This window comes from Clarias gariepinus, chromosome 7 (genome assembly GCF_024256425.1).
Source record: "Clarias gariepinus isolate MV-2021 ecotype Netherlands chromosome 7, CGAR_prim_01v2, whole genome shotgun sequence".
NCBI classification, from domain to species: Eukaryota; Metazoa; Chordata; class Actinopteri; order Siluriformes; family Clariidae; genus Clarias; species Clarias gariepinus.
This window is the reverse complement of record NC_071106.1, coordinates 20549191-20561360: the sequence shown is the minus strand read 5'-3', so window position 1 is coordinate 20561360 and position 12170 is coordinate 20549191. Positions and strand designations below refer to the sequence as shown.

The following is a 12170-nucleotide window of genomic DNA, read 5'->3' as shown; positions in this document are numbered from 1 at the left end:
GTGTGAAAAACTATTTGCCCCCTTCCTGATTTCTTATTCTTTTGCATGTTTGTCACACAAAATGTTTCTGATCATCAAACACATTTAACTATTAGTCAAAGATAACACAAGTAAACACAAAATGCAGTTTTTAAATGATGGTTTTTATTATTTAGGGAGAAAAAAAATCCAAACCTACATGGCCCTGTGTGAAAAAGTAATTGCCCCCTGAACCTAATAACTGGTTGGGCCACCCTTAGCAGCAATAAATGCAATCGTTTGCGATAACTTGCAACGAGTCTTTTACAGCGCTCTGGAGGAATTTTGGCCCACTCATCTTTGCAGAATTGTTGTAATTCAGCTTTATTTGAGGGTTTTTTAGCATGAATCGCCTTTTTAAGGTCATGCCACAACATCTCAATAGGATTCAGGTCAGGACTTTGACTAGGCCACTCCAAAGTCTTCATTTTGTTTTTCTTCAGCCATTCAGAGGTGGATTTGCTGGTGTGTTATGGGTCATTGTCCTGCTGCAGCACCCAAGATCGCTTCAGCTTGAGTTGACGAACAGATGGCCGGACATTCTCCTTCAGGATTTTTTGGTAGACAGTAGAATTCATGGTTCCATCTATCACAGCAAGCCTTCCAGGTCCTGAAGCAGCAAAACAACCCCAGACCATCACACTACCACCACCATATTTTACTGTTGGTATGATGTTCTTTTTCTGAAATGCTGTGTTACTTTTACGCCAGATGTAACGGGACACGCACCTTCCAAAAAGTTCAACTTTTGTCTCTTCGGTCCACAAGGTATTTTCCCAAAAGTCTTGGCAATCATTGAGATGTTTTTTAGCAAAATTGAGACGAGCCTTAATGTTCTTTTTGCTTAAGTGGTTTGCGCCTTGGAAATCTGCCATGCAGGCCGTTTTTGCCCAGTCTCTTTCTTATGGTGGAGTCATGAACACTGACCTTAATTGAGGCAAGTGAGGCCTGCAGTTCTTTAGATGTTGTCCTGGGGTCTTTTGTGGCCTCTCGGATGAGTTGTCTCTGCGCACTTGGGGTAATTTTGGTTGGCCAGCCACTCCTGGGAAGGTTCACCACTGTTCCATGTTTTTGCCATTTGTGGATAATGGTTCTCACTGTGGTTCGCTGGAGTCCCAAAGCTTTAGAAATGGTTTTATAACCTTTACCAGACTGATAGATCTCAATTACTTTTGTTCTCATTTGTTCCTGAATTTCTTTGGATCTTGGCATGATGTCTAGCTTTTGAGGTGCTTTTGGTCTACTTCTCTGTGTCAGGTAGCTCCTATTTAAGTGATTTCTTGATTGAAACAGGTGTGGCAGTAATCAGGCCTGGGGGTGACTACAGAAATTGAACTCAGGTATGATAAACCACAGTTAAGTTATTTTTTAACAAGGGGGGCAATCACTTTTTCACACAGGGCCATGTAGGTTTGGATTTTTTTTCTCCCTAAATAATAAAAACCATCATTTAAAAACTGCATTTTGTGTTCAATTATGTTATCTTTGACTAATAGTTAAATGTGTTTGATGATCAGAAACATTTTGTGTGACAAGCATGCAAAAGAATAAGAAATCAGGAAGGGGGCAAATAGTTTTTCACACCACTGTATGTGACTGGAACTAAAGTATATATCATATTGCTAGTTGACCTACTGGAGCTTAAGAGAATATTTGTAAAAGAGCAATTGAAAAAAATAAGAGGCACTTTAAACTGTACACCTATGAGAACTGCAGCCTAATGTCATGCTGCCCTTGCTTTAACTTCTCGCCCACTCTCTCATTAAAGTACTCCTACACACTATGAAATGTCTTGCCAGACTATTAAAACCATAAAAATATTTCATATTGAATAAACTGGAAACAAGTCTTAATGTTTGTATTTAAATTTATATTGCATACAGTAAAAGCAAATAATTTATAAAGAAAGACACACATCATCTACCAGAGACGTCTACAGTTGAAATTAACTAATAACTTAAATCTAGTTATGCTTATATAACTGTAGGTAAAAATATTATTTAATCTTATAAGGGTTTGAAACAGCTGTGCAAGGCAAAAAAGTGACCATTGCAAAAATATAGTTTTATTAGGAAACTACAGCTGTGTGTGATTTTTAAGTGTGACACTAAAACTATGTCCTCTGGACCCTGGCAGCATTTCATGACATCTTTTCTCTCTGATGCTGCTCAGGGGAGATGCCCTTTAGATAATATACCCAGAAGAGACCCTGGCCTTGGCCCTCTGTGCGTGGACTGGAGATGACAAGTTTTCCTGTGCATGGTATCTTTGAGCTTGACTGTGGGCTCTCGAAGTTCACCAGGATTTGGTGAGTCTTCTTTGAGCGAAGGCTGTCCATCCCCTTTATGATGAAGGCCGGGTTGTCCACTTGGCAAGTGAAGGCTGTGGTCTCCATAAAGACATTCTTGAAGGGAATGGAGATGCTGGAGCCAGCACGAATCACCATGGGTCCCTGAGCTTTGGGAGGTGTGCATGTTCCATACAGAGGGAACACATAATCCCCTCCAGTACTGGATGAAACAGTCAACAGGCCTCGTACCTCACCTAATTGGCACGGCTCAAAATATACCTCCACACTGACATCAGTGCCTGCTTGGGAGCTTGCCGCTACGGGCATTGAATTTTTTTCCACAGTGAAGTCTGGATGGTCTATCTGAGGAGGAATTAATTAGATTACTAGGACCTGTTAAAATATGTTTAGTAACTACATTAGGTATATACTGCCCTTGAACTAACTTTCTTCCTATTTTATAGCTACTGTAAAAATATTAAAAACAATTTAATATACAGTATACAATACTTGTTCCTTTCAGTTATAATTAAAGTAAACAACATATGAAATTGACAAAACCTTGACCAAGCATAGGAAGAGTTCTGAAACTTTTATGTGAGTGACGTGAACTAAAGTAATCTTTTTGTCATGAAATTTTCAGGCATAACATTTTTAATGAAAGTTCTTCTGAAATGAATACGGGATACATAGTTTAAATATTGTAATTTCAATAAAGCTATACCTTGCAGGTGTATTCAGCCTTGACCCGGGAGTAGCTGGTGAACTTGGCTGTGAGGTATTGCCCACAGCCCAGTGGTGCTCTGAAGCATAGTGGTTTCTCAGGAGGAGCAGGAAGCGCACGGAGCAAAAGCTCATAGTGGAAATAACCCAGTTCATTGTTATACAGTATGAGCCGTGCTGTAGTCTCACCTGAACGCAAAGGCTGGTATTCAAACCTTAAAGTTTCCTGGGATATGAGAGAGAGAGAGAGAGAGAGAGAGAGAGAGAGATTAACAAGAACTTCTTTGAAAAAGACAACTTTTTTAAAAAAAATATCTGAAACAAGTAATACCGTGGAGAGTGCAGGCACTGAGAACTGAGGCTGCACATTTATGTCTGTACTGCGGCACTCAGTCGTGAACAAAAGGTTTGTGGGTAAAGGATTTTCCAAGCTCACAGAACCTAAAGTGATCTGTCTCACCACTGTCATCATCTCAATTGTGTTGATCACTCCAGGAGGTGTGGCTTTAAATGTCAGGTAGTAGAACTGGTATTCACCTGTGGCCTCATTTTTAAAGGTCAGCTGTGGACATTTATTCATAGGTATAAAGTTGCTTATGAAAATATTTAACAAAGTTTAAAACATGAATTTAATTATTATTAAATTATTATGAATAGTGATGGATGCCAGTTATTAGCATTAGCATAGATACAATTGTTGGGTATTGCATTAATTTGCATATTTCTAAGAAATTCATGTAAGTAGTAAAGAATGTAGATTGGACTACTTTGGCATTGCACTGGCACTCCTTGTAGCTGAAGAAGGAGATTTTGTAGTCTCGTTTAGTCAAAGCTGACACCTCCACATAATCAAGCCCCTTCAGTGAGACTGTGCTGTCAGGACGTTCAGGTTTAATCATCTCCACTATAGCACGGAATCTGCACAGCAGGAGAACAGTGTATATTACACAACTAGAGTGTATATTAAACAACAGCAATACAATCTAAAGGCAGCACGATACAATATTGTGAGTATATATAATATATAGAGTGTGCAACTTTTTTTGGCCAGACATTGTACATAAGAACATTCAGTTAGACCTACATTATGTATCTTATCTTGTGCAACTAATACAGTAAGTCTGTCTGTGAGAGTTTGTGTGTAGTACCTCTGAGGTTTGGGCAACCAGTTATGAACAGGCACAATTTCTGTGTAGGATGTCTTGCAAGGTACTTCACGGCTGATTGTGGTTAATGCTTTAGGTGGCTCTGCCGTACCCTGTAAGGTGTACAGCATCCCTGAGCCATCAGGGAGGGAGAAAAACACTGAGCCCTAGACCAAAAATAAAAGCACATTCACACTCGACATTTTGCATCAAGATCCATTAAAACAGAAGTCTTGGATGAAGGAAGTGCAATATTTTAGGATTTTTCTTACATACTTTTCAGTCTATACAAGTAAAATATGTATAGACTGAAGTGAATTTCAAAATGAAGTAAATTTAAAACTGTGTGATGATTTGTGCAAGGACTATGTAAAGACAATTGACATTAATTAATTCTCATTTAATATTAAACTCTCATTAATGTGAGAGTGATTAAAAATTAATCAAACTATCAAACAGAGATGTCACACTTGTTTATGTTCTATAAGGGTATTAAAACCAAACAAACTGATTTTTTAGTAAAAAAGAGATTTACCAAGTGCTTTTTGCCATCTATGGTCATAGCCATGGGCTTATAGGTGATCTCGTAGGCTTTATTTTGCTGGTAGGGCTCAATGATAAGGGACAGTAGAGCACTCCAATATTCACCCTCTATGACGGGTTTCAGGCACCAGCGCTGGTTAGTATTATTAGACAGAGTCACAGACTGAGTGCACTGACTACGAACATGGCACACAAAATTTAACACCTGTCGCAGGTGAAAGAGAAAGTATAAGCATAGAGGTCACAGAACAACAAAAGACAAGTAATACCTATGATAATCACACATAGATAATGTTTTACCTGACTAACAACTGGAAGAACAATGCAGGATCCAGCAAGGGTAAGCGTTACAGGCTTACCCCCCTCTATAGAGCAAATAAGATTATCATAGCACAGTTCCTGCTTGACCTCCACAGGAGCAAACGTTACCACCAAAGACACCTCCATCCCTGGGCAGATATAACCTTCAGCAGGACAGATACTGAAATCTGGAGCAAAAGCCTTTGTATCCCATTTAAATCTAATACAAAAATACACACAGGAGTTTTTAATAAGTATGCAAAGTAAGAATCCAAAATTCTTGAAACGCCAAGGCAGACTCATTTCTGTAATAAAAACATATAAAGCCCAATAATACAGAAAACAAATTATAAAGCTAGCTTGTACTTAACTAATAAATCAGGTAAATCATCATCTGTAAAGACAGAACTTTATTAAATATATTCAGATAATCGTAAAAGAACTATTATTTAATGGTTTATTCACGGGTGAAGGGAATTGTGAACAGGAACCAAAAGTACAGCAAACAAATAGTGGATCTTATTTAATTTTCAACAGTCACAGATTTCAGTACTATTTTTTTTCTTTTTTTTTTAAATGGGACAAATTCTGCATTATAATTAACAAAATGTGCTGATGCTGTTATGATTTTACTACTCCCAACAAATGTCTGTTAATTAAAATCTTGAACTGTGCAAAAGGGTTTATTAGCTGATGAGCTTAATCAGGCATGATAATAACATAGAATTCTGAGCATGTATCAATCTTGTCTTTCAAGATTAGAAAGTGACACCCCTGCTCTAGTGCACATATCATGTGTTTATGCACAAGATGATGGATATGAATACTGTATGTGTACATATATATTCACCTAGCCCCAATGTCTCCTGTATTTTGCAGCATAATATTGCGTGTGGTTTGGCAGTGCAGGGCCACAGCTCCAAAGGACAAGTAGTTCCGGTCCAGTGAGACCTCGACACCCTGGCAAGAACCTTTTAGTACTAGTAGGGGTCGGATGGTGCCCAAACATTTCAACTGCAACTCCTCGTTGAATGGAAGCATGCGTTCGAGTGGGCTGAAGAGCACCTCCACCACACACTTTCCCCCTCCACCCTTCAGTGTCACCTCCCTACTTGGATTCACTGACAGGACCTAAAGAACACATACAGGGGAGTGGCACCACATATTGTGAGAAGGGATAGATTGTTTACATAACTGATTTGTTTGTATGTGAGGTTGTGTGTGTTCATAAAAGCATAAATCAATCTTCAGTGCTTCGTGTATAATAAAGTCTATTATTCATTTATCATGGATAGAACAGTTTTATTATTATTATTATTATGTATTATAAATATTATATTATAAAGTGTATGTTATGTGTCCTACCTTAGAGTTTAGTAGTTTCTGAGTAGAGGGTGTAAAGAAGAAAGAGAAGGTCAGGGAAGATGAACTATTGTTGATCAGGGGGATGAGCTTTCTGTTCTTTTGGCCCACCTGCAGATTTCCGAGTTTCACAGTCCTTAATTTTGGATCCTCTACATCAATCTAGGAAAAGCAGAAGCTGATAAGAATACTTTACACAATCGTCTTAATGGGATGCATGATGTGTCATGCAATAGAACCAAAAAAAAAACAAAAAAACAAAAAGTGACATACTGTAACATCCTTTAAATTAGCTAAAAAGGTAAAAGTTCCCACAGTAAGTTACATTTTGAGCTACGTTCTCTTAATTCACAAATTAGATGACTTCTGCCTGCCCTGCACCTTTTGCTAGAAATGGATGCTTTAAATGAGGCTTCATTTGATCAGCACAAGTGAAAAAATTAAAAACTAGTCATTCAATTACTCATTCTTTATCTATATTGCTTAATGCCATGCTAATTACAAACTAATATCTACAGTATTGCACAATACTATACTAAGCTCAATGTTTGGCTTACTGCCGCATAATATTCTAAACATGATAAAACTTTTCATTAAGTCAGTCTAACTTTTGATTTAATGACTAATGAACATAAACTTGCCACTGTACAGTAGGAACAGGGTTTACATAGCCCTTACATAGGCCACAAATCCACTTTGGATGTGGACACATGAGCATCATAAGTGCGCTTCAGGACTTAAACAAACAGGACCACTTCTCTGATATTAGTTTTTTCCTTTCTCACCTTCATCTCAATTCCTTGCCCCATGATCTCCACTACCTGCATGGAGCACTGATTTATCTCAAAAGCCACCTTTTCGTGGTAGCGTATTGCTTCTCGAGGGTAGAATGTGATAGGCACCTCCACGCTACCACTAGGGGGCAACACATCAGGAATGAAGCTCACTTCCAGGAATGGGGTGTTGGAGAATAAACAGTTTACACTATAATAAATGAAAAATAAAAATATTATTTAAAATCTCAATAATATTTGCCAAAATATTAACCTAAAAATTTGACTTGAATTTATGTATGTTAAGCCCCACCATTTACCTGATTCCCCTTTCTCCTTTGTTGCTGATAAGCAGTGTGCATATTGCAGGCACCATGCCAGCAGAGTAAATAAATGTCTTGCCAAAGTTGTATTTAAGAAAGGAAAACTCCAGGCCCCCACTGGTGGTAGAACCCAGCAGACTGCAATGGAAAACTGGGCCATCCTTTACCTACAGAGTAGCATGAATCAAAATAATTAATCATAAGACCTCACAAATAAATGTAAATTCACAATTAAAAATGTGAAAAAGAGAAAAAAAAGAGAATGCCTTTATTAAGAAGCCCATATCTTTGAGGTCACACTTCTTCAGGGGTAAGAAGCTTAGAATGCAATAATTTTGTTGTCCTACTGGCACCATAGCTGTTTTGGGTTCCACCTGAAGGTGGCACTGCAGCTCCTCAGGCCCTGTTATCTCATACTGCACATCCACATTAAATCTCCCTAAGTTAGAAGCCACAAATGCACATGTGGACTTGCTGCTTAGCTCCACCTGTCCAAAAGAAAAGGACGAAAACAAAGTACACAGATAAACATTTTGTACTAACTGCTTTCTCAAACAAGCCAAGTCTAACCGTACTGCAATATAAGACAAACCAATTATAGAACAGATCTAAAAATTACTCAATATTTTCTCCCTGCTAAATGTAAATAATATTTAGGACATTTTACTAAAATTAATTATCTATCCAATTATATCTCAAAAACCTGTTTGAAGGTGACTTATAATGCACATAACTTGTATCATAGATCACCTGTTTGAAGTCTATAAGATGGACATTAGAAGCAGAGAGTTCAGTCATGGCCCCTTCTGGACTCTCATATTGGACACAAACATTAACACTGTAGCCATCTGCCTTCACATTCATTTTGAGTGGCTGAACTTTTCCTCTGATCACAATTCGTAGGTTAAATGTCACCACACCCTCCTGAGTGGGTATGTAGGATATAGCAACTGGGAACCTGATAGACAAATAACATGTCCATACCTAGTGACTGTTTTGTCCTCATTACTGGCAGTAGGATTTTTTTTCCTTTTATAAAAAATATGTTGCTGAGAGGGCCTTACTTGTCTCTGGGAGGTACTGTTCCTTGCATGGGCCTCAGTATCAGGCTATCTCTGGAAGTCTTTGAGTGTCGAGAGACCTCCTCAACGGCAAAGTGAAAAGGTTTGTCTTCTCTATTCACCACATACACAATTTTTTTGGCCTCACGACCTATATGTGTGCACATTCATGCATAGTACATACAGTAATATGAAAATTCCACATACTTACTAATTATTTTAGTATAATATGCATACGGCCGCTATAAATAATATGGAAAATATCATCATGTAGGGATGCCTCTAATTTTTACTGACTGGTTGTCTCTTAACTGGCTGATCACATAAACCAATATTATTGTGATGGCTCAAAATACTAATACTACATGTGGCATGTTGATGACAGCCACATTAACATGACAACACCAGTCTGGGAATATTACAAAGTCTCAAGAGATGTTACATTTTTAATACCTTCATGGAAAAGTTGAAAATGAAAAGTTGTCTGCAAAGGCAGCATCCAAATTTTGTAAATTCTTTAAAATCTTCGAAATCTTACCATTTCAGCATTTGAAAGCCCCTTGATGCTAGTTAAGGAAAGGATTTTTTTACTTCAAAAATAGTAAATAAATAAAACACACAATGAATAGAAATTGTGTAGTTTTATTTATTTACTACTTATATGGAAGATTTCAATAACCCTCACAAACCTGTGATCAGCAAATGGTGACTGGTGATATCTGTGATTTTGGTGATCAGCCCAAAATACCTTAATAGGAGCACCTCTACTATCATGTTTATATATATATACACGCACGTGTACACGCACACACACACTACCATTCAAAAGTTTGGGGTCACTTTATAACTCCATGATTTACATTGTAAAGGAATGCTGAAGGTGTTAAAAATGCATTAATCTCCTTTGAACAGTTAATAGAGAGATGTGTCTGCTACTTATGCTCTGTAAAAACTTCATAACGCCTCCAATCTGAGGTGCTGTTAATTAGTCATTTTTCAGGCTGATAAGTATATAATTGGTTAAAAAAAAAAAAAAAAAAAAAAAAAAATATATATATATATATATATATATATATATATATTTTTTTTTTAACAATTATTTATCAATGATAAAGCTATTCTTTTATTATGAATTTTCATTATAACTATGGTACCTGGTGTTTTTTTTTTTATTTTTATTATTGTACTGTATATTCCTTATTATTTTAATGCCTTGCCATATGTTAAAAAGTGGAACGATGGTATTCTAAAAAGAAAGTTGAGCCTCCTTTTGGATTTACTCAGTTTTTTTATGTAGCTGCTGATCAGACCTTTAAAACAGTGAGATTTAAATTTGAATTTGAAGTGTTTGTATTTCTTCCTAAACAACTATTTCAGCTTGGTGGGGGTCATTTAATATTTTTAGCATACAATTGACTGTCATACTTATTTTCACTTTATAAATTCTGTCAACTACTGTAACTTCTGCCAAAACTCAACTGGATTTTTTTCTGATCTTACCAATAAGTAGACCACCTAGATTAAGATGAGCAGTATCAATGTACACCACTGGATCTTTTGCTGTGCCCACCAGCAGAAAGGGCACAGAGAAGTTGTGCTCAGGGATTAAGAAGGTCCAGAAAGATTCCACCAAATCCAGCTCTTGCGCATGGTATTTAAATGAGACCTGAGGTGGATTTTTTTAAGGTTAATATGAATAATATTAACAGCAGGCTAATTTAAACATACCAATATTCGTCTACATAAAAAAAAAACATCTAATGAGTATTATATGCAGTTAGTTACCTCCACTTTCTTGCCAGGCTGAATGAAGTCCTTTGGTGTGAGGCAGGTAAAGGGTTTAACCTCGGAGTCTTCACATCTCCACAATAATGAGTATGCCTTGTTGGTGGGATTTACTACACTAAAGGTCCTGCAAAATCAATAAAGTATGCAAATGATTAACACAATTACGGCATAAATTATGATCACATTATATAAATATAATTGATTCCTCACCTGCAAATGTATGTACCAACCCCTGTGGATGTGAATTCTATAACTTTGGTGTTGGGATCCAGAGTTCCCCTGAGTTTGGCCCCCGGGGGGCTGGAGAGCTCAATGTTCCGTCTGTCATTAGGAAGATATTCTGAGTCTTCCAGGTGGAAATGGCAGTAAGGCATCACACTGCAACCATTCACTGCTATTATTGGACCTTGCTTGTCCTTCACATTAGGAATGCTGCCAACATATACAGGAAATTGCACAAAATGCAACATAAACTCAGAGGTTTGACCAGTACTAGGAGCATTCATTCAAAACTGAAAGACACACTTTAAAGTGAATTAGAAATAATTGCCTAACCAACAATAGGCCTCATTTATTGACTTGGATATGAATAGATTTTATGTAAACTGCAAGTATACCAGTTTACATAATGAATTTTTTAGTTCATTTATTTATTTTATTGAAGTTGTAAAAACATGGTATTCTACACCTGCTCGAGTGTGTGTGCGTGTGTGTACATTTAACATGTAAAAAGATAAACTAAAGCTCACAATTTTTCTGTATTTAAAGCTTTACCTTAATTGCTTGTTTCACAGTCCCAGCTGTTTGTGCACTTTATTTTAATTTTGAGCTATTTGTGCACAAAATAAAAATGCAAAATTCACACAAAACTTTTGTGTATTTGCACTTTTATAGAGTTTTTGTCATTATTTTATGCAAATGAGCTGCACTGGGAACAGACTTTGCTTGTTACAGGTGATCAACATATACCGTACACTTGAAGAAGACTAGTGCTTCCTAAACTTCGGTAAATCCAGTGGAAACATTCTGGTAATGTTTGGTTATTTATTATTTGTTTTTTTATTATTGAATAAATCATGAATAAATGAGACCCATTAAAAGAATAATTGTGAGAAGCCATAAACATGGTAAGTCTGGGTTCCTATTAACATATGTAACAAATGAAATGGATGCAAATCCGCATAAAAAAAGACTATTTTTCTTCGTAAAAATATTTTATATTGAGAAACAATATACTGAGCAAAAGAACGAGCAGATGTGTTTAATTTGCAGACCTGCAGACAAGCCTGGCCTCATACTGGGCTACTTCCAGAGGTGAGAAGCGAATATGAAATGTCTGATTGTTCCCAGGCAGGATGAGCCCCATACTAGGCTCCACAGTGAATGGAGGAATCTCTGGATCTCCTAACAGTAAAGTGGACAAGCTCCTTAAATTGCTGGCTGGTCTCAACCCTGTCTGACAGCCCTCGGAAGAATTAGGGATCCTGTCTGTAAACATAAATTTGCACTTAAATACACTTAATTTACATTCTTCTCAAAAGTAGCACTAGTAAGCAAATAAATAACATCCAAACTGCGGATGCTAGATTTTGTCATTACACATACCTCCATGAGTAAAGCACAGAGTCTTCTTAAAGGTCTCCATCATAACCTGCCAGGAGTACTCAAGCTTTACAGTGCCTTTGTTGTCCACCTGCAGTCTGAAAACATATACAGTACTGTGCAAATAACTGCAGTAGAGCAAAAACATTTATGTATGTTAAAAATACTGTAAATATCAATTTAAGAACAAAGTAAATAATAGTTGTGATGTTTTTTTTGCTTAAAAAAAATAGCCCCAGGAA

General features: G+C 37.0%; 1 protein-coding gene across 1 annotated transcript in view; it reads right to left on the bottom strand.

Annotated features, from left to right (window-relative positions):
- Nucleotides 1-1661: 1661 nt before the first annotated feature.
- Nucleotides 1662-12170, bottom strand: part of LOC128527483 (hydrocephalus-inducing protein-like) — a 224907-nt gene continuing 214398 nt past the window's right edge. The window contains exons 66-84 of the mRNA XM_053499884.1: nt 11932-12026; nt 11601-11814; nt 10537-10758; nt 10324-10450; nt 10039-10204; nt 8542-8689; nt 8228-8435; nt 7744-7965; nt 7475-7644; nt 7167-7365; nt 6385-6543; nt 5870-6150; nt 5020-5239; nt 4712-4924; nt 4180-4343; nt 3799-3949; nt 3363-3593; nt 3033-3257; nt 1662-2671 (exon numbers count right to left, since the gene is read on the bottom strand). Of these exons, the coding sequence (XP_053355859.1) occupies nt 2159-2671; nt 3033-3257; nt 3363-3593; nt 3799-3949; nt 4180-4343; nt 4712-4924; nt 5020-5239; nt 5870-6150; nt 6385-6543; nt 7167-7365; nt 7475-7644; nt 7744-7965; nt 8228-8435; nt 8542-8689; nt 10039-10204; nt 10324-10450; nt 10537-10758; nt 11601-11814; nt 11932-12026 (3928 nt within the window). The 3' untranslated portion in view covers nt 1662-2158. The remainder of the gene's footprint in view (nt 2672-3032; nt 3258-3362; nt 3594-3798; nt 3950-4179; nt 4344-4711; nt 4925-5019; nt 5240-5869; nt 6151-6384; nt 6544-7166; nt 7366-7474; nt 7645-7743; nt 7966-8227; nt 8436-8541; nt 8690-10038; nt 10205-10323; nt 10451-10536; nt 10759-11600; nt 11815-11931; nt 12027-12170) is intronic.